At 40.3% G+C, this 21998-nt stretch overlaps 1 protein-coding gene across 13 annotated transcripts in view; it reads left to right on the top strand.

The window, feature by feature from the left end:
• LOC127446823 (plakophilin-4-like) overlaps positions 1 to 21998 on the top strand; it is a 266393-nt gene that overhangs the window by 107092 nt on the left and 137303 nt on the right. The window contains exon 1 of one of the 13 annotated variants that reach the window (XM_051708086.1): positions 4023 to 4250. The exons of the other annotated variants lie outside the window; for them this stretch is intronic. Within the exon in view, the coding sequence (XP_051564046.1) occupies positions 4236 to 4250 (15 nt within the window). The 5' untranslated portion in view covers positions 4023 to 4235. Of the gene's footprint in view, positions 1 to 4022; positions 4251 to 21998 lie in introns of those variants that run through there. 13 annotated transcript variants of the gene reach the window in all.

Raw genomic sequence — 21998 nt, 5'->3', positions numbered from 1 at the left:
CACCTGCCGAAACTAGAGAAAAACAGCGGCAGTGGTGTTACACCGTATTCTGCAATACAAGTTCAGGGGAAACTTTCAACAGTGGAAAACCAGACTTTTAAATATTACATTTTATAAATGCAATGACTGGAATTGTTCGGTTGAAGGGGGTACCAAACTGCAAATCCTGAACAAAACAGTTTGGTGAATCCATGTTTACACATTAGCTTCCACTCAGCTGACAAGCAGTGAAAGTAGCTACGTGGTTAGTTAGTTAGCTATGAACTCGTTGTTACGGAGAGTAAAAGATGGACCAGCATTGCGTCTCACCAACTAGGTAACAAATTTAGCATGAAATCAACACTCAACAGACACAATCCACCACCGCACCGTTGTCTGCTGAGCTGCAAAAAGATGCTCTGATGTTTACCTTTCAATCTGCTACATTACTGACTGCACTGACAAACTATAGCTGGCTAACAGCAAACAGGTGTAATAAACATGAGTGACATGGTTGTCAGGGACAGGGTTAACGTTATATTAGTTATATTGAAAATGGAAAATGATGGGGTCATTGTTTATTAACTTTCCAGTATCTATTTCACAAACTAGTAAGCAACTTACTCAGAAAACACCGCTTAACACCGCTTTACTCTGCGCCGCTTAACTCTGCCCTGTCTGCAGAGCTACTGTCAGTTCAGAGTCAGCTCTGTAAACAATGGTGTCGGAGCACGCTCTGCTGGAGAAACTACGTTATGACACCAATTCTAAAGCATTATTTTCTGCATAATATTTTCTGTAAAAAGTTTTCATATCTGCGCATATCGGTAAACAAATATGCTGATACCGATATATCGGTGAAAGGCTAATATCGGCTGACTGATATATCGGTCGAGCACTAGCCCCAACCCATTCACATTCCATGTGGAGAGAGACAATCAACTCATACTAACATTTTACATATTGACATATTAGGAAAATAGATTGTGTGTCAAAAATAAAATTATAAAGGCCACATTCCACATTAGTGGAACAATCAACAATCAAACCCCAAACTGAACCAAACAAACAGAAAAAAGAAAAAGGTGCGTGTTAACCCCATGCACGACAGCGCCAATTGGTGTCCATCCCTCTAAACTCAAACAGTCCATGTACACCTACGAGAGCCCCCTTGACTATTTTGCAGTTGGATTGCTCAAATCCAGTGTTTCTATAAAAATTTTGTAAAACAGAATTACACAACAGAAGATAATCTATAAAACAAACTCAGCCAATAGGCGGGAAAAACACAAATAAAGTGTAGATTCATCCACATAACTGTCTTGAAGGTGTGTGCCTCCATAAAACAAACTGCAGCCTCTAGTGGAATCTGCACAAAAAACAAAAAGGCCTTTCAGTTTCCTCAGACAGTCAAACGAATGTTCAGTAAGCTGGCCCGTTTAACTGCTACATGAGTGCAACAAATGACCCAATCACTCCAGTGTCCTGCAAGAAATACTCCACAAAACAAACTCCAAACAATAGAAGGCATAAGCACAAGGAACATGCTGAAACATCCACAACACTGTCCCGTAGGAGTGCTGCTACACAAAACAAACTCCAGCTGCTAGGCGGAACCAGCACAAAAAGAAACAAAAAAGGCGCTCAGCTTCCTCAGACGGTCAAGTGAATGTTCAGTGAGTCAGGCTCACTTGGCTGCAATGTATCACCAAATGACTTAAACACTCCATTGACTTTAAGAAGGACAATGCTTGCTGTGGGCATGTAAATGTTTTGCAGCCATCCTTAGCATCTATTCTCAATTTGGCCAGGAACATCAGAGCAAAAGCAACCTTCAGTTGATGTAAGAGTTTCTTGCATTCCTTGAATTGCTCACATTTCTCTCTTGTCAAATTCGCAAAGTCTGGGAACAAGAAAATGCTGTGGTTCTTCCAAGAAAGCCTCCTTTACTCCTCGTCTCGTGTAACATGAGATCTTTATCAGATGATCTCAGAAATTTGGCCAGAATTGATCGGGGCCTGTCTCCCTCTGCGGATCTCTGCGCGGAACCCTGTGAGCTCACTCGATTTCCAGCTTATGTTGAGCAGACTTGGAAAGAGCCCATCCAGAAATTTCACCATATCTCAACCTTCTTCGTCTTCAGGAATTCCAACACTTCTGATGTTATTTCACCGGTTACGATTCTCCAAGTCTTCCAACTTTTCCCAGACACACTCCAAATCTACTTTGGTCGCTAGCAGATTAGCAGCTAATTCCCTCTCCGATGCCTCCAGACAATCGATCCATTTCTCGACATCCCCCACTCTTGTAACCATATCAGTGAATTTCGTTTCTATGGCAGTGATCGATCGACGTATTACAGCAAGACCCTCCAAGTCAGCAACGACCTTCGTCAGCATTGCCGACACATTCAGCAATTCACGCCAAATCTCCTTCACTACTCTGGACAAATTGACTCCCTGGTCCTCGGCCTCCGGGGGGGGGGGGCGTCAGCTTGAGCACGTAAGTGTCTTTTAATGTCTCCAGAGCCCGAGGATTTTGAATTCTTTGACATATTGTCTTCCTAGAACAGTTAAGGATCAGGGTGTATCGAATCTCACCGACATGAAATGTATTAAAACTAGTTAAGTGCGCAGAGTTTGTCATTCGCACATCCGAACCTCGCATGGTGTCACGACTCAAATATTTAACCAATTAAGCTTTTAATAGCTCATACATTCACCAGATGAAGCATTTTGTGTATCTATATATATAAAATTTCACCAGATGAGGTTTATTGGTGAGGAATAAAAAAATTAACTATTGGAACTATCGCCATATATTTTTGCTGATAACCGATAGGTCCAAAAAACAACTATCAGCATCGATTGATCGTTAAAACTGATATATCGGTCTACCTCTACACTGTACATCACAGGCACGATCATGATTTCAAGGTTGATTACACTTCCTAGTGCTTGAGGCAGAGAGCTAGATGGTGCTAGGAAGTGTAATCGAGCCTGAAATCATGATTGCCAAGACAACAGCTGTTGTCAAAATTTTATTGTGAAAAAGGAGATATATTTTGGTCTGTTATTAACCAAAACCAACTGGATTTCTTCAGAAGACATGGATTGAACCACTGGAGTCCTATGGATTACTTTTATGCTGCCTTTATGCTTTTTGGAGCTCAATTTTTTGTCTCCATTCAATTGCATTGTATGGACCTACAGAGCTGAAATATTCTTCTAAAAATCTTTGTTTGTGTTAAGCAGAAGAAAGAAAGTCATGCAAATCTGTGATGTCATGAGGGTGAGTAAATGCTGAAATGCTTTTCATTTTTGGGTCAACTATACCTTTAACCCTTTAAGCTCAGATGGGCTTATTTGTTTGTTTGGAGAGGCTTTTGGACACATGGAGGCATTTTTGGACACTATGATAAATTATTTTTGTAATGCTATAACTTTTGATTGCTTTGTTGTATCAACACAAGATTTCACAGATAAAGTTGACATGACTGGGAACAAAACAAAAGCAGTTTTTCGGAGCCACCTTATTTACACCCAGAGATATATAATGTCAAATAAGAAAAACAAGGAAAAAAAAGTAAATTTTTGGCTCAATTTGTTTGTCAGAATTTCACAAATACTCCCCCCATCTGCCATTGTCCAGACATATTAAAAGTCCCGCCCAAATCTCACACCATTGGTTGAGTCAGAAGTTGACATTGCCGCTCAAACAAACAGAGCAGTGTTTACACTTCTGAGGAGGTCAACCTAGGCTTACTTATTAAACTGTATTTTGACATCCAAAAAAAGGACACACTTGAGTTTCAAAAATGTGTGAGAGAGGTGGAAAGTTCATTCTCAATTCCTTTTCCTCTCCTTTATGGCACATGGCCAAATCTCCTATTGTTGACTCTTTTCAACAGTAAACGAATCCCTATTGGAGAGCACCTGACTGTGTCACTTCCTCTTCCTCTGGAAGGAAACTCCTGGAAAGTCTCACTCTGTTTTATTTCTTTTTTGTAGTTGTTGAAACACACCCTCCGTGTGTGAAAAGCAGAGGAGAGAACAGAAAAGAGTGCTTGTTTAGTTCTCACACTGCAAACCAACCCATCTAATCCAAGTTAAACTAGAGAGAGAGAGAGAGAGAGAGAGAGAGAGAGAGAGAGAGAGAGAGAGAGAGGTGAGGGTAGTCTGAGATTGAGTTTTCCTGTGACTGTAGTGCAGACCGGACTGCTGTAAAAATGCTGCTGTGTTTTGAAGTGTGCAGGGATGAGCGTTGTTACAGTGAGTATACTAAAGTCTTTGCTTTTTGTTTAGTGTTACTTGCTCTTCCTGTTTTCTAGTTGTTTTCTCTCAGAGTTTCTCTGTCTCTGTGGAATTACGCATCTCGTCTGCTCTGTGTCCGTACATGGACACTTAAGCAGTATTTGTGTTTCTGTAACAACTGTTAAGAGTTTCAAACTCTCATGTCTAAATGTTTCTTTTCTCCATTCTCAACTCTGGAAATCTCTACGTCACACTTTCAGATTCATTTGCTGCACATTCATATTTCTGCCTCCTTTTTAAACCAAAAGTTTTTTGTAGAAAATGAGGTTGCAGAAATTTTTTTGTGAGGTCTTGTTTCCTTGCCAATAAGGCTACACATACATTAATTTGGATACATTTAAAAACTGTTTATTTGTTTTTGAATTTTGTCCGTCCACACTGCCGTTTTCAAAAAGTTGCTCATCCACAATGAAACATATGAAAACTCTTAAATCCTTTTACTGCGCATGCGAAAAATCGCTGTTGCATTTAGTGGTGGTGGCGTAGTGGGTTGAAGCACATAACTGGTAATCAGAAGGTTGCTGGTTCAATCCCCACAGCCATCACCATTGTGTCCTTGAGCAAGGCACTTAACTCCAGGTTGCTCCGGGGGGATTGTCCCTGTAATAAGTGCACTGTAAGTCGCTTTGGATAAAAGCGTCTGCCAAATGCATAAATGTAAATGTAATGTAAATGTAATGTAAAATGCATGTACGGTCTGAAACGCAATTGTCCTTGTGTTCTGTTGCCAGACACCAATTCCGAGTAAATTTCCCGTCGCCTTTAAAGGAATGCAATGTGAAAGTTGTACAAAGTAACATTTATCTTTAACAATGCTATCAAAGTGAATATCAGGCACAACAGCACCGCTATAACACAGGCCACCATCTTGATTGTTTTGGGTTGAATGGATCACTTGACTGCGTCACATGACAACAAATACGTCATCGTTTTCAGATATCTCCATCTTCCCTGTTCACACTACAACGCGACACCGGCTTTTTCAAAAAGCTCAGTTTTTGCTGTCAAAAACACTGTCTCAGTGTGGACGGAAGGCCAAAACATAGAGAAAACTATAGATACAGCTGCACTAATCAACCAGGAAAAAGCAAAAGAGATTTTCACCTTTAGGTTTACATTGAAAAACTCTTATATACAGTATATATGTGCCACGTGTAAATAAAACATTTCACTGTTAAAGGTGAAGTATGTAACTTTGTTTGATGTCAAAATTCATTTTTCTATCCCAGTATATTGTTCATTGACAACTACAAATAAGTCATTAATGGGTTTACCTCCCCCAAATGTATAAACACTGAGCCTCCCAGGTACTATCAAATCATTGATGTTTATATTTTGAGCGGTCTGCTCAGCCTCACCCATCCCTTTATAGCTCAGCCTATAGCGTGAGTTTGGGGAGTGGCTACTTGTAGTAAGCTGTTCAGCCAGGGGAATATGAACATCCATGGCAAACGTGTACAGAGAAAAATAAATTTAGTTTCACCAAAATTCAAAGACTTGCTAAAAGGCACAGAGACAGAGAACAGAGTGAAACCAGAGTGAGCATTGGTGTCACATTTACAAAGTGGAGGACTTTGAGGGAATTTTTGGGGTTTGATGGAGATGGCGAACTTGCCGAGTTGCTTTTCGACAGGTCAGCTACACTCAAGGTATTGCCACACAAGTTAGCTCATTACTGTCGAGCCTCAGATAAATTCGTAAGATACTCGTAACACGTGTTGTTACGCTTACTTGTTACCAGAAGAACCATCCTACCTCATGTGCTGGATCCCCCACACACCCAGCCATCGCTCAATCCGGTGATGTTATCGGATGACCCGATACCTCTGCCATGCTTTCTGTCCAGTGTGTATATATTATTGTGGTCTTATTCATTACGACGTTAAACATGTATCACCTTTTATTCAGTATGGCATATTTGATCATAGTCAATCAGAGAGTTTGAAAGGGTGTAATGACGAGTCTGTGACAGAGTGTTGGCAAAGGTTGTTCGAAAACATACTTTATTTTTGTAATTCCGTTTGTATGTAATTTTTCAGTGTTAAAATACTTTTTTCTATCCCAGCCTAATATGCAGAGACAACTTTAATTAAACCATGCATAGGTTAATTTTCTCAAAAACTGTAAACACTGTGTCTCTGAGGAGCATAAAATTCCTCTGTTTGTTTTGAGCGACCCGTTTAGACCCGCCACAACAACGTTACTCAACCAATGCCGTGAGTTGGGGGCGGGACTATCTGACGGTTTGAACAACAGCAGGCAAGGGGAGTATTCAGAAAGCTGTTTTGAAAACATTATTTTTGCAATGTCATTAGGTGGCGTTAGTGTCAGAAATAGTGATTCGCCTCAGTCCGGGTGGCGGAGGACGAATCGCAGTTGCCTCCATGTCTGAGAACGTCAACTCGTGCATCTTATCACGTGGCTTGTTGAGCGCGTTGCCACGGAGACATAGCATGTGTGGAGGCTTCACGCCACACCACGCACCCCACCAAGAACAAACCACATTATAGCGATCACGAGGAGGTTACCCCATGTGACTCTACCCTCCCTAGCAACCGGGCCAATTTGGTTGCTTAGGAGGCCTGGCTGGAGTCACTCAGCACACCCTAGGATTCAAACTAGCAAACTAGCTAACTAGCGAACCAGGGGTGGTAGCCAGCATCTTATACCAATGAGCTACCCAGGCCCCCCATAACGGCAATAATTTATATAAATAAATCCTTTAGTCCTAGGCTTGCCAAGGACATGTGAGTCTTGAAATGATGTTGACCACTGGTTGGTAACAATGACAGTCTATAAATTAGTTACTACTGTGGTCTATTTGGCCAGAATATCCTGCAGTTATAAAAACTTTACAAAGTTTGACCTCATCAGACTAGCAATCATTATGTCTAATATTAACGAATGTTGCCTAACTTTTGTAATGTAATTTATTTTAAAACATCAATGTTTCCAATAAGTCAAAACAACAGCATAAGATATGGCACTTACCTGCTCAGATGACATGTTTTCAGATATCCGTCTTTACCTTTCTTTCGTTATTTATTTGTCCTTTCGCTCTGATAAGATGTCCTGTATAAATGTGTACACTGGTGCCTTGAACCACATTCATCCGCGCAGAGCAGCAGAGCGGAAGCACGACTTACGTCATTACCATAACAATGTTCTTCCGCAAGACACGTGCAGTTTTATTTTTTTTAACCGCTAGAGGGCCAAAAGTTATATAGTGTAGCTTTAACCATGGCTACTAATAAAATTGTTTTGTGTGTGTGTGTGTGTGTGTGTGTGTGTGTGTGTGTGTGTGTGTGTGTGTGTGTGGCTTTTATCCTCATTTATGTTTACTTGTAATCAGTAAAATAATTATCAAAAATAAAATTTTGAGACGAGGACCTTTGGTTGAGTTGACAGGATGACCCAATATAGTGTTAAAAAAAAAAACTTCTCAGTGCAAAAGTTTACACCTCATTTGCTAAAATTAAATACTATTAGTACTTATCAGATATATAGTGGCACTATATCAGCCACCCCACTTTCTGGTTATCAGAATTGTCATCAGCCATGGAAAAATCCACACTGGTTGACCATTACTATTTATGCTATAATGACCACAAAACCTCCTATTCAAAACTATTACTTTAGAACAAACTTTCCTTTTTGTAAATTCATTTTTAAGGCCCTATAGGCCAATCCTTTGGCAACGTCACCACTTATGTCAAACACGGAAGTGGTGGCAGAAACCGTCCGCAAATAGTAAACTTTTATTGGATTACGTTGTTGAAAAATGATTTTGAGGGTTCTCGTAGACGGCTGTGGCATCAAGCCATCATCAGAGCTCACTGGACTGAAGAGATAATTTCAACTCAACACTTTGCAGCAAACATATAAGGCAAACATTATTACAGATATGTTATTAACTCATATCATTGTAATAATTGTATAGCTAAGAATATTTGTGTATTTATGATGGTTTTGTGTCGTACTTTCGTTTAAATATCTAATCTGTCAAATCTAACACAACAGTCTATCGACTTTCTGCCACCACGTACTGCGCATGCGCTGAAATGTTTGTAAATAATACGATTTGTCTATATTGTTAAATCCCAGAGATATGGGCCTCTCAATGTGGCTTGATGCCAATTTGTGATTTTTTTTTTCCTATTTTCAATGTCCGAAAACCAAACGTGAGTCACATGGTATGAAGCTAGTTCCCTATCTGTCACTCACTCGACGTTGTGTCGATGTAGTGACACTAGGGGTCACCCTTGGGAGCCCCAAACACCTCTGCTTTTTTGAAAAAAAGCCAATGAGAATTGGCGAGTGGAATTTACGGCCACGCCCCGCCCCCATTCCTTTCTTCCCGGAAGTGCATGAGGAGCTGACAAGATCATGGGAGGCACCTTTTACTGCCCGGTCCCGGTCTTTCAGCTACTCCGCTCTTGCTACCCTCAATAGCAGAGCGGCCAGGGGGTATTCGGTGATCCCCCAGGCGGACAAGGCACTTGCGGTGCACTTGTGTCCGCAGAGCGCCACCACCTGGTGTGGTCGCCCGAGACTCCCGTCCAGGGCCTGTAGGTTTACGTTGTCCCTGACGGCTAGAGCCTATGGTGCCGCTGGACAAGCCGTCTCCACCCTGCACGCCATGGCTCTCCTGCAAGTACACCATGCCAAGGCACTAAAAGAACTGCACAAGGGCAGTTCTGACCCGGGATTGATGCAGGAACTGCACTCAGCGACCGACCTCGCTCTCCGGGCGACGAAGGTCACGGCGCGATCTCTCGGGCGGGCGATGCCCACCCTGGTGGTCCAGGAGCGCCACCTTTGGCTCAACTTGGTCGAGATGGGAGAAGCGGACAAGGCACGGTTCCTTGACACCCCCACTCAGTCTCGATGACAGCGCACCTCACGAACGAGCGCGCACAGTCGGTGCTGAACTGTCTGAAGGCATTCAGATGGAGAACAGCGGTTCCACTGAAACGCTTTCAGAGGTTCCTGGGGCATATGGCATCCTCAGCTGCGGCCACACCACTCGGGTTGATGCATATGAGACCACTTCAGCACTGGCTTCAGACTCGAGTCCCGAGATGGGCATGGCGCCGTGGGACACATCGCGTGACCATCACGCCGGTCTGTCACCGCCTCTTCAGCCCTTGGACCGACCTGGCATTTCTACAGGCAGGGGTTCCCCTAGAGCAGGTCTCCAGGCACTTCATGGTTACAACAGACGTCTCCAAGATGGGCTGGGGCGCTGTATGCAATGGGCACACAGCCGCCGGTTCTTGGACTGGCCCGCGGCTGCGTTGGCACATCAACTGCCTAGAGTTGTTGGCAGAACTGCTCGCCTTGTGGAGGTTTCGGCCGTTGATCCAGGGCAAGCACGTGTTGGTTCAGACGGACAAAACAGTGACGATAGCTTACATCAACCGCCAAGGCAGTCTACGCTCCCATTGTATGTCACAACACGCCCGCCGTCTCCTCCTCTGGAGTCAGCAGCGCCTCAAGTCGCTGTGAGCCACTCACATCCCAGGCAACCTCAACACCTCAGTGGATGCACTGTCATGTCAGGTTACCCTTAGGGGAGAGTGGAGACTCCACCCTCAGGTGGTCCAGCTGATTTGGAGTCGATTCGGTCAAGCACAGGTAGACCTGCCCCCCGTGAATTCCCCTGAGGAAGGACCTTCTTTCTCAGGGACGGGGCACCATCTGGCACCCACGACCATACCTCTGGAATCTCCACGTCTGGCCCTTGGACGGGACACGGAGGACCTAAGTGGCCTACCGCCCGCGGTGGTAGACACGATTACTCAGTCTAGGGCTCCCTCTCCGAGGCACCTGTATGCCTTAAAGTGGCGTCTGTTCGCTAAGTGGTGTTCTTCCCGACACGAAGACCCCCAGAGATGCACAGTCGGATCGGTGCTTTCCTTCCTGCAGGAGAGGTTGGAGGGGTGGCTGTCCCCCTCCACCTTGAAGGTGTATGTAGCCGCTATTTCGGTTCATCACAATGCAGTAGATGGTAAGTACTTGGGGATTTCAGAAATGTACATTTGCAATGCATTATTAGTGGTCAAAACACCAAAGGTGATGAAACTCTTGTACTGGTTTTCTTATGCTTTTTCTGTCCTTAAAGTAATCCTGTTTCTCTGGGATTTAACTATTTATGTCCTGAAACATTAAGATACTTTAAGGAAAGTTTGTTCTGAAGCAGAATCTAAAAGGATTTTATGATATTGTAAATACTTCTGGAGTAAAAGGCACGCCAACTTTGTGAAAACAACACAAAAAAAGTTGTTGTTTTTCTTGAACTCACACCATTGGGATATTATACAGCAAGGGGTGCTGGTGTCTTTTAGCAATAGACCACCTACCTATCTCTGTGTGAAAACAGAATAACGAGGCTGCCACCTTTCTTTTTTGCCATTTTGACTACCCTCTACAGAATAATGGATTACTAAGTAAATATTCATGACATTTATTACTTAGGCTTTCTTCGTCATTTATGTTTATCTTTCTTCAGATAATGTATTAACAAAATCAAACATTTCAGCTAGGGAAGTTTCTAAAATGTGGTTAATTTAACATGGAATAACCCTATATCATCTCAAAATAGCCAAAAATCTATCGAGTAATCTGTCTTGTAAACAGTAGAGTGTGTTTCTGTTTATTTGCTGTGTGTGTGTAGTTTGTCCTATGATTTGATTATGCTTATGATACATCTTTCTATTCAACAAACAGATATCTACCACTAAATCGCTTTTCAAAATAAAAAAGACAGTTTTTTGTGTATTAGAAGCTAAATACACAAAAAATCAATTTAAAATACAAAATACTCTTTTTATGAATGTGTCATTTATGTGCTCCCCTCAGAGCACCTTCACATGCTTTACATAAAGCACTATAAATACAGCAGAGCAGATGTCATTGGTGTGTTAGTTTAGTTTGGGTTTTATATTTTATTAGTGTTAGTTTCTCCCTAGACTCTTGTGTTCATCAGGTCTGGTCATCATCTTATCTTCAGACACTCATCTAGATCTAACAAATACCAGCAGATCTACTGTTTGTCCTACAATGCAGCAAAAACCACCATAATCTCTATAAACTCTTGCTGTTATTGGCTCACACTCACTGATGATTTTTGTCATTAGGGTGTGGAGTTAAGGTTAAACGTTCTTGGTCTTATCTGTGTTCAATACTTTTAAACTGATCAATGTGTGTTTCAGCATCTGAGTGGAAATGCAGCATGTAAGAGCTGATGCTGAATTCCTGTCTCCTCCTCTGTGACTTGTGAAGGTTTTACATTAGTATTGTTAGAGTTATATTCTCTTATGTAAGTGAAAAGGTGATGAGTCACTGATAGTTTGTCTCTTAAATTATACTTTTCTAAACCCTGATTTACCTGTCCTGCTGAAAAGACAACTTACAGCAGCATGTCTGTCATCTTGCGGGTTGAATGTTGTCTGTGATTACAGTAGGGCTGGTCTTAGATATAACGCCCATTCACGGACTGTCTGATGTAAATTGCACACAAATATGGCAAAAGCTGGTGAAAATTAACCCGTTACAGTCTCATTGGCTGATGCTATTAAGCTTCCAGAAGACAGGCTGCTAGGAAACAAAGTTGTGTTTACAAGTTACCTGGCTGCTACAATTTCCAGGTTTTTATTTTTCATTACAAATTATATTGTCAGCATAACAGTTTGAGTGAAAACTTTGTGCAAAACCCGCATGTGAAAAATCTTGCATGTGAATTTCCACAGAGCATCTTGTGAAAGTGCTTTAATGAAAGATAACCTGTCCTTTTGTACTGATTACTGATCACGAAATTGTGTGGAATCTTAAATATTTTTTATATTATGTCATTGTAATCATGTAATCACTAGCACACAAGCAACAGTGAGAGAGGAGTAGACAATTGTATTTGTATAAATTCCGCACCTGCATTCCAGTCTACATCTTGATGTAATCCTTCCTCATGATCACGCAGCGTGTTTTCATGAGCTGAAAGGGAGACTAAACACTCCTTGTGACGAGACTCGCGCTGCACGTGCAAGCCGCATCACAAGCCAATCAAATATTTTGGTGAATCACACCTGTAAAATCCTAAAACTTTATTTCCAGATTTAATTTATATTTTGAATAGACTCAGATTTTTGAACCTCACACTGTGGGTTTATGTTTTCTCTTTTAATCGTTTAATGTAATTTTGAGTGTGACCATGGTTTAAGGAGGGTGTACCTGTATGCAAAATCTCAAAGATAGTGGTATTTTCCTTATTACATCACGTGTTGTTCTGAAAGCAAAAAGAAACAAATGAAACACGGAATGTAGGCTGTCATCCACGCAGCCTGCCCGAAGCAAAGCGGGCACGTTTACTCGCGCGATTAACCAAAAGTGATGCGCTGCAGGCTCATGTTGCGCCAATGGCTTGCACGTGCTGAACGTGTCTGTTGGGTAATACTGTAGTCTCGTCACATTTTAACTTTTTGTTTAGCCTCCCATTAAGCTCATGAAAACACGCTGTGTGAGCACGAGGAAAGATTACATCAAGATTTAGAATGGAATGCAGGTGCGGAATTTATATAAGTAAAATAGTCTACACCTCTCTCACCGTTGCTGGCATGCCAGTGATTACCCCTCCGCGTGCCATAGGTTGCCGACCCCTAGCCATGAGAGGCCGTGTGTTACAGTGATTTTACCGTAGGTAAGGGATGTTCTTAGGTACATCATCAAGCAAAAATCCTGAAAACCCCTTACAGTACATGTGGTAAAATTACTATAACGTACAGACAGTGATAGCAGCACAATGATAAATGATTCCAATGTTCAATAAACAGTTGTTATTATTTATTATATTATTTTTATTAATAATAATGGAATAAACAATTCTTCCATCAAGTAATATAGTGCATAAGGCCACATCCACACTAATCCGTTGTCGTTTGAAAACTGATCATCATTTTGCAAAGTATGTGGTTTCGAAATACTTTGTTTTCGGTGGAGAATTTTTTTTTTTTCTAGTGTGGATGAGAGACATAAACATAGGTAAATTAATATGTTTTTGAAAATGTATTAATTTTGTTACATTTATGCCTCTCATCCAAACTAGAACACCAAAAGAAAACATATTCATTTAGCTATGTTTATGCCTCTCATCCACACTAGAATGGCAAACAAAAACATATTTATTTTGCTATGTTTACACCCTATCAGTGGCATGTCCAGACTTTTTTGACTGTGGTGGCCCATGTGGGGCACAGACTCATTCAAGGGTGGCATGAAGCATAACTCAACATCCCTGATATTAATAATAATAATAATAATAATAATAATAATTAGCTATATACATTTTCAGAATGTTTTAATAGTCAGATGTTACTTTCCTAAATAATTGATTAACTGTTATTAAATGTTAATATTGCAAAACACAGAAGACTCTAAATAGGATTTATTTTTGTATTTTTTCTGTATAATTTTTTCTGTATGTAATGTAGTGTCTCTTTAAACTGCATAAATATTATGGACACTGCTAATATTAACACGGTAGTTCTGTGCAATTTTGTGAAGTTTTGGAGTTGGAGAGATGACACTACCATGGCGTGACATAATACTATCAAATAGGCTATTGTTTTATTTTGAGACAATAAATAAGATATTGAAGATATTTCTTAATCTTATCATAGGTTTACACATAAAGAATATGCATGGATTTCAGTTTTGTGCAAGCTACTCAATTTAGCCATATATTGGGATGGCCAAAGGTAATTAGATTAATTAAACAGTGCTTTAAAAACAACTTACTTAATTTGATATTAAAACTGTTTCCCTGATCTCATAATTTTTACATTTTTCATCTTTTCTTATGAGAGGTACTATGAAATAAGACTGAATGCATTACATTATGAAAAGGAAATAAAAACAAGTTATATGAAGACTCAACTTTCTACTAATTAAAAAGCTGATATGTGTATTAATTTAATTGTAACTCCAACACATGATTATGATAAAGAACCTGCAAAAGTTTACAAGGTTTTTGGCAACGTGGCATCGTATCTTTTAAAGATTTTTTTAAACTTTGAGGCAGATACAGTAGTTTTAAGTAAATGAGATATTCCCACATGCTTAAAAAAATACTTGTTATACACACCCAAAAACATCACGTGGGAATGTAGTCAGACATTTCATATCTGACTGAATGAATGGTTCTTGGCCAGAATAAGATGGTGAAATACTGTATGCAGAGGTTTACAGCATTACAGTTAGTTTTTGTCTAGTTGGGATAGAAGAGAGTACTGGCTTCTTCACTTCATTGTGACGGGACGCATAGAGGTGCTTTCCCGCAGGTTGTTTCTTGTGGGATTCAATTTCCGAGTTGAAGACAGGAGCACATGGTATTTCCAAGAAATATGGATGGGAACAGGCAGTCAGAAAATATTCTGAAAAATCCGATGTGGATATCTTTTTTATTCAATTAATTAATGAATACAAGAAAAAAAAACAATATTATTATATATATATATATATATATATATATATATATATATATATATATATATATATATATATATATATATATATATATATATATATATATATATTATTTTATTTTTTTTTTTTTTTTTTTTTTTTTTTTTTTTTTTACAAGGTAAAATAAATATACACAGCACGTGCATCAAATTATACAATATTTAGTGCAGACAGGTAGTCAATGGGGCTTTAGAAGAATGTGTAAACTTGTTGTCTATTTGTATGGCTTTCACCCTATGTGGAAAACAAATGTGGGGTTGATGGAATGGGAGCAGTCGGGAAGAAAATCACTGCGGGGTGAAAAAAAAAAAACAGTCCCGCGCAGACGGATGATCATAGTGCTTTTTGTCACATTGTACAGTGTTTGCTGTGAATGTAAACATATATAGTGAAATGGTCCCTTACCCGATTTCCTCAAGCCCTCTTCACGGGTGCACTTCAGTGCACTTCGAGGATCTTGTGACATGCAGCGTGATCTACAATGCACGTTCAAGCCAATGAAGCCATATCTAATTTCGGATGACTGTACGCAGAGTTTCCCCTGAGCCAACTCGAACTATCATTTCTTGATACTGCTTTCCGCCACAATTTAAAACAGCAAGGTGTAGCAGCCCGGTTGAATAAAACAAATGTGCTCTCTTTCATTGATGTTTGTGATTGTCTTCCTTTTATTCCTTTTACATATTTTGACTCCATAACACACCATAAGAGCTAAAACAAGCAAATAACATAGAATGGGAATTTGCAGGGGGAAATTGATTTAAACAAACCAATGGGACAACACAATTGGCTATTTTACAACAAAATCACACATTTAACCCAACAACTAGGCATAAACAACTTAAAACTGACCATGAACCAAAATAACATGGAAGACAAAATATAAACATAAAATAAGCATTACTGACCTTGTGCCCTTATCAACCAGGTACTAGATCAAAAATAAAAAACTAAATGTGCAAATTTCCCTTTTACAACTCCATAACTACACTATGGCTGTATGTTGGTGTGCTGATTGCTCTCTCCTCTTTCATTCTTCAAAGGCACTTCAAAATAAAAGTCCTGAGAATTTGGAGTGGCACCTGAGGTGGCCAAACATATTCTAGAGGGGGCCAGGGCCACCCCATGCCCCCCCATCTGGACACACCCCTGCGCCCTATCGTTTACACTAGAGCAACAAATAATAACGTATTCATTTTGCTACTTTTGAGCCTATCTTCCGCACTAGAACACCAAAATAAAAAACAGATTCATTTTTCTATGTTTAACAACTTATCCACACTAGAACGGCAAATGAAAACGTATTAATTTTTCAGCGTTTACGCCTCTCGTCCACATTAGGTATTAATTTTGAAGCATTTATGCGTCTCGCCACACTAGAAAGGCAAACAAAAATTTATTAATTACACTATGCTTATCCATATTTATCTACTAGATTTACTAAATTACACTATGTTTAGCATCTCATCCACGCTTAAACAGTATTTTGTTATATGTATGCCTCTCGACCACATTAGGTATTCATTTTTGTGCATTTACGCCTCTCATCCACACTAGAACGGCAAACGAAAATGTATTACTTTTGCTGTGTTTACACTTCACATCCACAATAGAAAGCCAAACGAAAACATATTATTTTTGATACGTTTACGCCTCTCATCCACACTACAATACCAAACGAAAACATATTTTGCTACATTTACAACTCTCGGCTACACTACAGTGCCAAACGAAAACAAATTAATATCACTATATTTACGCCTCTCATCCACACTAGAAAACTAAAAGAAAGCGTATTAATTTCATTTTGTTTAGCATCTCGTCCACACTACACCGGCAAACAAAAACGTTTTAAGTTTGTTGCATTTACGCCTCTTGTCCACAGTAGAATGGCAAATGAAAGCATATAAATTTTGCTACGTTTACACCTCTCATCCACACTACTACATCAAATGAAAACGAAGTATGTAACGGGGTTTAGGATGGGCAAGGAGGAGGAGGGAATCAGCAGAACAGTCAACATAACTTTAATTACATAAATGAACTAAAACAAACATAAATACACAGACACACACAAGACTGGGTGGGGATAAACCAGTACAGAAGCAAACCAGTCTCAAGTTGAGGACCAGCATACCAGCATCCACAACACGCAACATGCTCAGCCATTGTTTGCTGAAGATGTTTGCCAAAGTGTGCTCACTGTTGACGTCTGTGTAAATATAACAACAAGTGGGGTCAAAATAAGCTTCCATCCACATATTGATGAGCCTGAAGTGTGTTCTCCTGCAGGGTGGAGTTCACATAGTTGTGGGATGAGATACACTTTAACACAGGTGATGTATTTCTCCTGCTTGTGTTAATGAAACTGCTGAACATCTGCAGATGGAGCCTGACAGAATGAGGCAGTAGTACAAGTTTAAAGTAGGCCAAAATGTTTTTCAAGTCTTGGATCCAGTCATGTGCTATTTTTTCTGAAAATACCAGAGAAATATCCTCTGTATGCTTTGCCAGAGTTCATTACTTTCTGAAAATGTCAAAGTGTGCAGAGTTGTAACTAATTTGTAATGCAGGCAGAGTAGTGTATCCAGTATGTGTGTTTATGTGTGTATGAATGAATGTGTGGTCTGAAGGGCTGGGCTGGTACATAGAAACTGCCTGAGGCTGCCGCTGTCCTGCTAAAACACAATATTCTCTTTTACTTCATTATTTTTCTGTTAAGGGCACTAGTCAGTGTCTCAGCCTGTTTGATATAATGAAAAAGAAAATGAAGAGATCTCCTGGTGACTGTTTTCCTGACTGTATTGCTAAATAAGCTGATGGAAATATTTGTATAGGTGTGTTCAAAATCACATACTACTGCCAGATGCAGAGGGATGCCTCTGTAATCCAAACTACTGGGAGTCTGAGGCTGACCGATCGCTCGAGGGTTTCTGTGTTGCACTGGACTGTGCCGATGGTGCTCCTAAAGCAGCCTGGGATTACCAGGTCACTTAAGGAGGGGAGAACCGGCCCAAGTTGGAAACTAATGGCACTTTTCCACTGCACATTACGGTTTGACTCGACTCGATTCTCCTCGCTTTTCTGAGCTGCTTTTCCACTGCAGTTTAGTGCCGCCTCAGTGTGGGTGGGATTATAGGCTGATCGTCATAGTTGCACTGCCTCTACTGCCGTGACATCATCTTAAATGCAACACAAACATTACTGACCATACACATTAACACGACCGCTAGCTGTTAGCTACTAGCTCATTGTGTTGCATAAAACAGTTGTTGCATGGTGATTTTAAACAAGTGTAACAGTTAAATTGGCCTGGTTGTTTTAGAAGCAAGCTTTCCAGTAGCTGGTCAACTAAATAAAGTGAAGCTTTCAAGCAGAATATAGAGTTAACGTAACAAAACGTACCATCTTCCATTGTGGACTCCAACAACGCCGTGGCCGAGTCCAGGGCACTCTCCCTCCCATTGCTCGCCGGTCTGTTGCCATAGATAGCGTCCATTTGGTCGAACCACTTCCACTTTCTTCTGTTTGAACCACTCCGGCTGTTGTGGTCCTTGATGGTTCTGTAGTCATTTTAAGTTTTATTAACTTTTCCCTACATTGTTGGTAGGTCCGGTGGTAGCCGTGTGCGGCCAACAGCTGAGACACTTCCTGAAAGACTTTTTTGTTTCGCGTCGTTTCGTTCGTCACTGTAGGGCTTACTATCAGAAATAATTAATAATTATTTCTTTAGTTATTAATTAATATTTAAATTAATTAATTGAATCTAACTCAGTAAAACCTCATATGGGGCTCCAGTAAATGTAGTGTGCTATGTTTAGGAGCAAGTTTGGTTATTAGCAATAATTAATAATTATCAAAGATAATTATTAATTATTAAAATCAATAGAACATTGATGAGAATCAATGTTAGCTTTTTGTAATCCTTTAAATCAACAATTATCAAAGATAATCGTTAATTGTTAACATCGATGAAACATTAATTAAAATTAACACTAGCTTATTGATCATTCAAATTCAACAATCATCAAAGATAATTATCAGTTATCAAAAATCAATAGAATATTAATAAGGATTAACATTGACGGGGCACCACCCTGGAATCAGGGACTAATAACCATATAGTAAAACAGTCTCAATATTAGATTGTTTTAGAAAAATCGACATCCGAAGAATATCGATTTTCGGGAAAAATCAATGAATGAAGGTTTGAATCCGAGCACTGACATCCCGTTAGCATGACACAGGCGTATGCAAAACAAACCAAAACACTTCTCTTTGTAATATAAACAAAGTTTATTTATGCAGTAATATCAATTAATAATTAATACAATGCAGTCAATAAACTTCCGACTTACAACTACAAACTAAACAGTGATAGGATTAGATATGGAAATAAAAATAATCCTATAACACATAAGGTGTGTGTGTGACAGTGTGTGTGTGTGTGTGTAAGGAGGGACGCGCACAAAATGGCGGACGTGACTCTCGTGGAGAGTATGTCATGCGAGACTTCCGGCCAGGGAATATGACCGTGAATGGGGGCAGTGAGAAACCAGTCAATGGCGTCTACCAGTTACCGCGTGTATCCGCTTGTACGATAGCTTAGGCTTTAGCATTAAGCTATCTAGGAGCCAAAAATGTGTGCCAGAATGTTTGTGAGGGGTCACGTGCATGTGTGTGTGTGTGTGGTTAGTACGAGAGAGAGAGAAGGGACGGCCCTAAAGCCGATTTCGCGATCGTGGGAGAGAAAGCAGCTGTTAGTTCATCGCTCAGAGATGTGGTGGACGGCTCGTAAACAGTCCCGTGTTCTTTGACTCTTCAATGGATGAACTCAGTTTACCTGTCTCACCCTCGATGGTGAAATTGCACAACAGTCCAATTTGGTTGGACCACAATACAGCAAAACAAATTTATGATAATTAATACCCTGAGTATTAATAATGAGCGGACATGGCGGTCCGTAAACTGTACAAGCAAAAACCTTGAAACACAAGAATAACACACTATAATATTCTATCTCTGCCCAGACGTAAACCTCTTACTTGAATCGCATGAGGACACAAGTAGAATGTGTTTTCCTCCATCCTTTAACTCTGACCCGGTTCCTTGAGGCTCGGGTGATGACGGGAGGCCGTTTCCTCGCTCTGTCGGCGGGCGGTACGACTGTTGATTCTCGGCGGGCTGGCGGAGAACTCAGAAATGTCGACTTGATTGAAGATGGAAGAGAAATCTTTAATCTCTTCACTTCTGTAGGCAAACGGATGAAGATGCGAATTGCTCGGCCGTCTCCTTCGGATCCGTTAGAGTGTTCGGTTGAACACAGAGTAATCTCAACTCGTCCTGCGAGATGGAGATTATATGGCCACAGTTTCAAGTCGGAAGTTACTTCCTTGTGCCACGAGGTTGCACCTGAGAGCAGCAATGAGCTGCGTCCACATGCTGCAAACAAAGTTGCTGGAAGCAAATCCTGGAAGCATTTCAGAGGTATTTCAACTCCTGATGATGTCATGTTTGAGGGACGTTCTGTTGTGTGCCTCATCCAATAGGAGTTGAGAGTTCGATTCTTTAGTGAGCAAGGCTTCATGGGATTTGTAGTCTGTTTTGGACTCCCTTTGTTTGATTTTGGCACGATTTTTATCAGTATAATTTACGACTTGGAATGTGGGGGCTTGAGTTAGGTTTTTACGACTGTGTTAGGCCTGCCTTTGTCTTCTATCTGAATACATGAGGCCCAACATCGCTAACGAGAGGAACGTCTGCACCTCGTTTATTGAACATGGCGTGGTTTTGCGTACAGCCATTTCTTTTTACAATTCGAAAGTCGTGTGAATAAATGATACTGCTATCGCTGTTGCTAACTTTAAAACTAGCGGGTTGATGTCCCGTGTTGCAAGTCCAGTGACGCTGGTAGTGACGATTCTCTCTGACCAATCAGTGATCTGCAGGGTTTTGACATCACATTTAGTATCGGCTTAGCTCGCTTGGAGGTGGTACTAAAAAAAGTACCAGGTACCAGGTACTATCCACAGTGGAAAGCCTCCAAAAAGCAAGCAGAGTCGAGTCGAGCTGTACCATGCAGTGGAAAAGCCCCATAAATGAGTTAAAGCCCCCTTTCCAATCAGTGAATAGACACTGCAGTTCAATTTGAACAAAACAAAAAGATCCTGCTCTAGGCTAGGTTAGTACCATCTACTTAATTACTGACTACTAGGCACACTGTATGGCACTGCATTGTTTTAATGGAGGATACTGAACAATGTGTTAGGAGTTAAATAAACAGGAGGAGGTGTTCTTGTGAGGGCTGGGGAAAATAATGTGTTAATTTCTGCTATTAATTTATTTTAACACATTAAAAATTCCACATTAACACAATTATTGCGGCATCCGTTATTCCCCATTTCCTGTGGTTTGTGTTGTATGCACATGCAAAATAAGTTAATGAAATGCGTTTTAGGTCACCTTTTCTGGTACAATAGGGTGCTGGGAAGTACAGTACAGCACCATGAGTGAGAGTGTTACCCGCTAGGACAGTTTATTTTGAACAAGAAGGGCAAATATATTCAAAGCAGCTTTACAGAAAATTATGCTATAACAGAAAAAGAAGCTGTAATATAGTAATGTCTTCAAGTCATAATAGTGTGGTTTAATAAAAAACATGATTGTAAATTGTGCCTTAAAATAAATGTAAAAACAACATGAATATAATGCCAATATTAGTTATTTGTGTGTAGTGCAGGTCATGGTTTAAAATGAGTAAACTAAGTAAGTGTTAAGAGCCAGTGTTTAAAACAAAAAGATTTTGTATGAACTGTAAGATGAATGACTAATGTCTTTGAAGTCCATCCTGAATTAACTGCAGAAGTGCACACAGGTGCATTGTCTTTTGTTATTTGGCTGATGAAGGCTTAATTTGGTAATTCATTTATTATCTATGTATTCCATTTTTAGAGTGTAGTCCATCCTTTGACTAAGGTGATGCAGGCAGAGGTATGTGAGGGGCATCGCTTTACTATTGGGTCCAGTGATGCTATGTATTCAAGAAGAGGAGTGGGCCAAGTACTGAACCTTGAGGGACCCCAGAGTTTAATGGATGTGATTTTACACACCCCTCCCCCAGCAGAAAACCTCGAAGGGTCTGCCTTTGAGGAAGTCAAGTCAAAGCAGTGAAGGTCAGCTCCCATAATG

This window comes from Myxocyprinus asiaticus, chromosome 10 (assembly GCF_019703515.2).
Source record: "Myxocyprinus asiaticus isolate MX2 ecotype Aquarium Trade chromosome 10, UBuf_Myxa_2, whole genome shotgun sequence".
NCBI classification, from domain to species: Eukaryota; Metazoa; Chordata; class Actinopteri; order Cypriniformes; family Catostomidae; genus Myxocyprinus; species Myxocyprinus asiaticus.
Note: the sequence above shows the minus strand (reverse complement) of the source record. Positions and strands in the feature narration are given on the sequence as shown.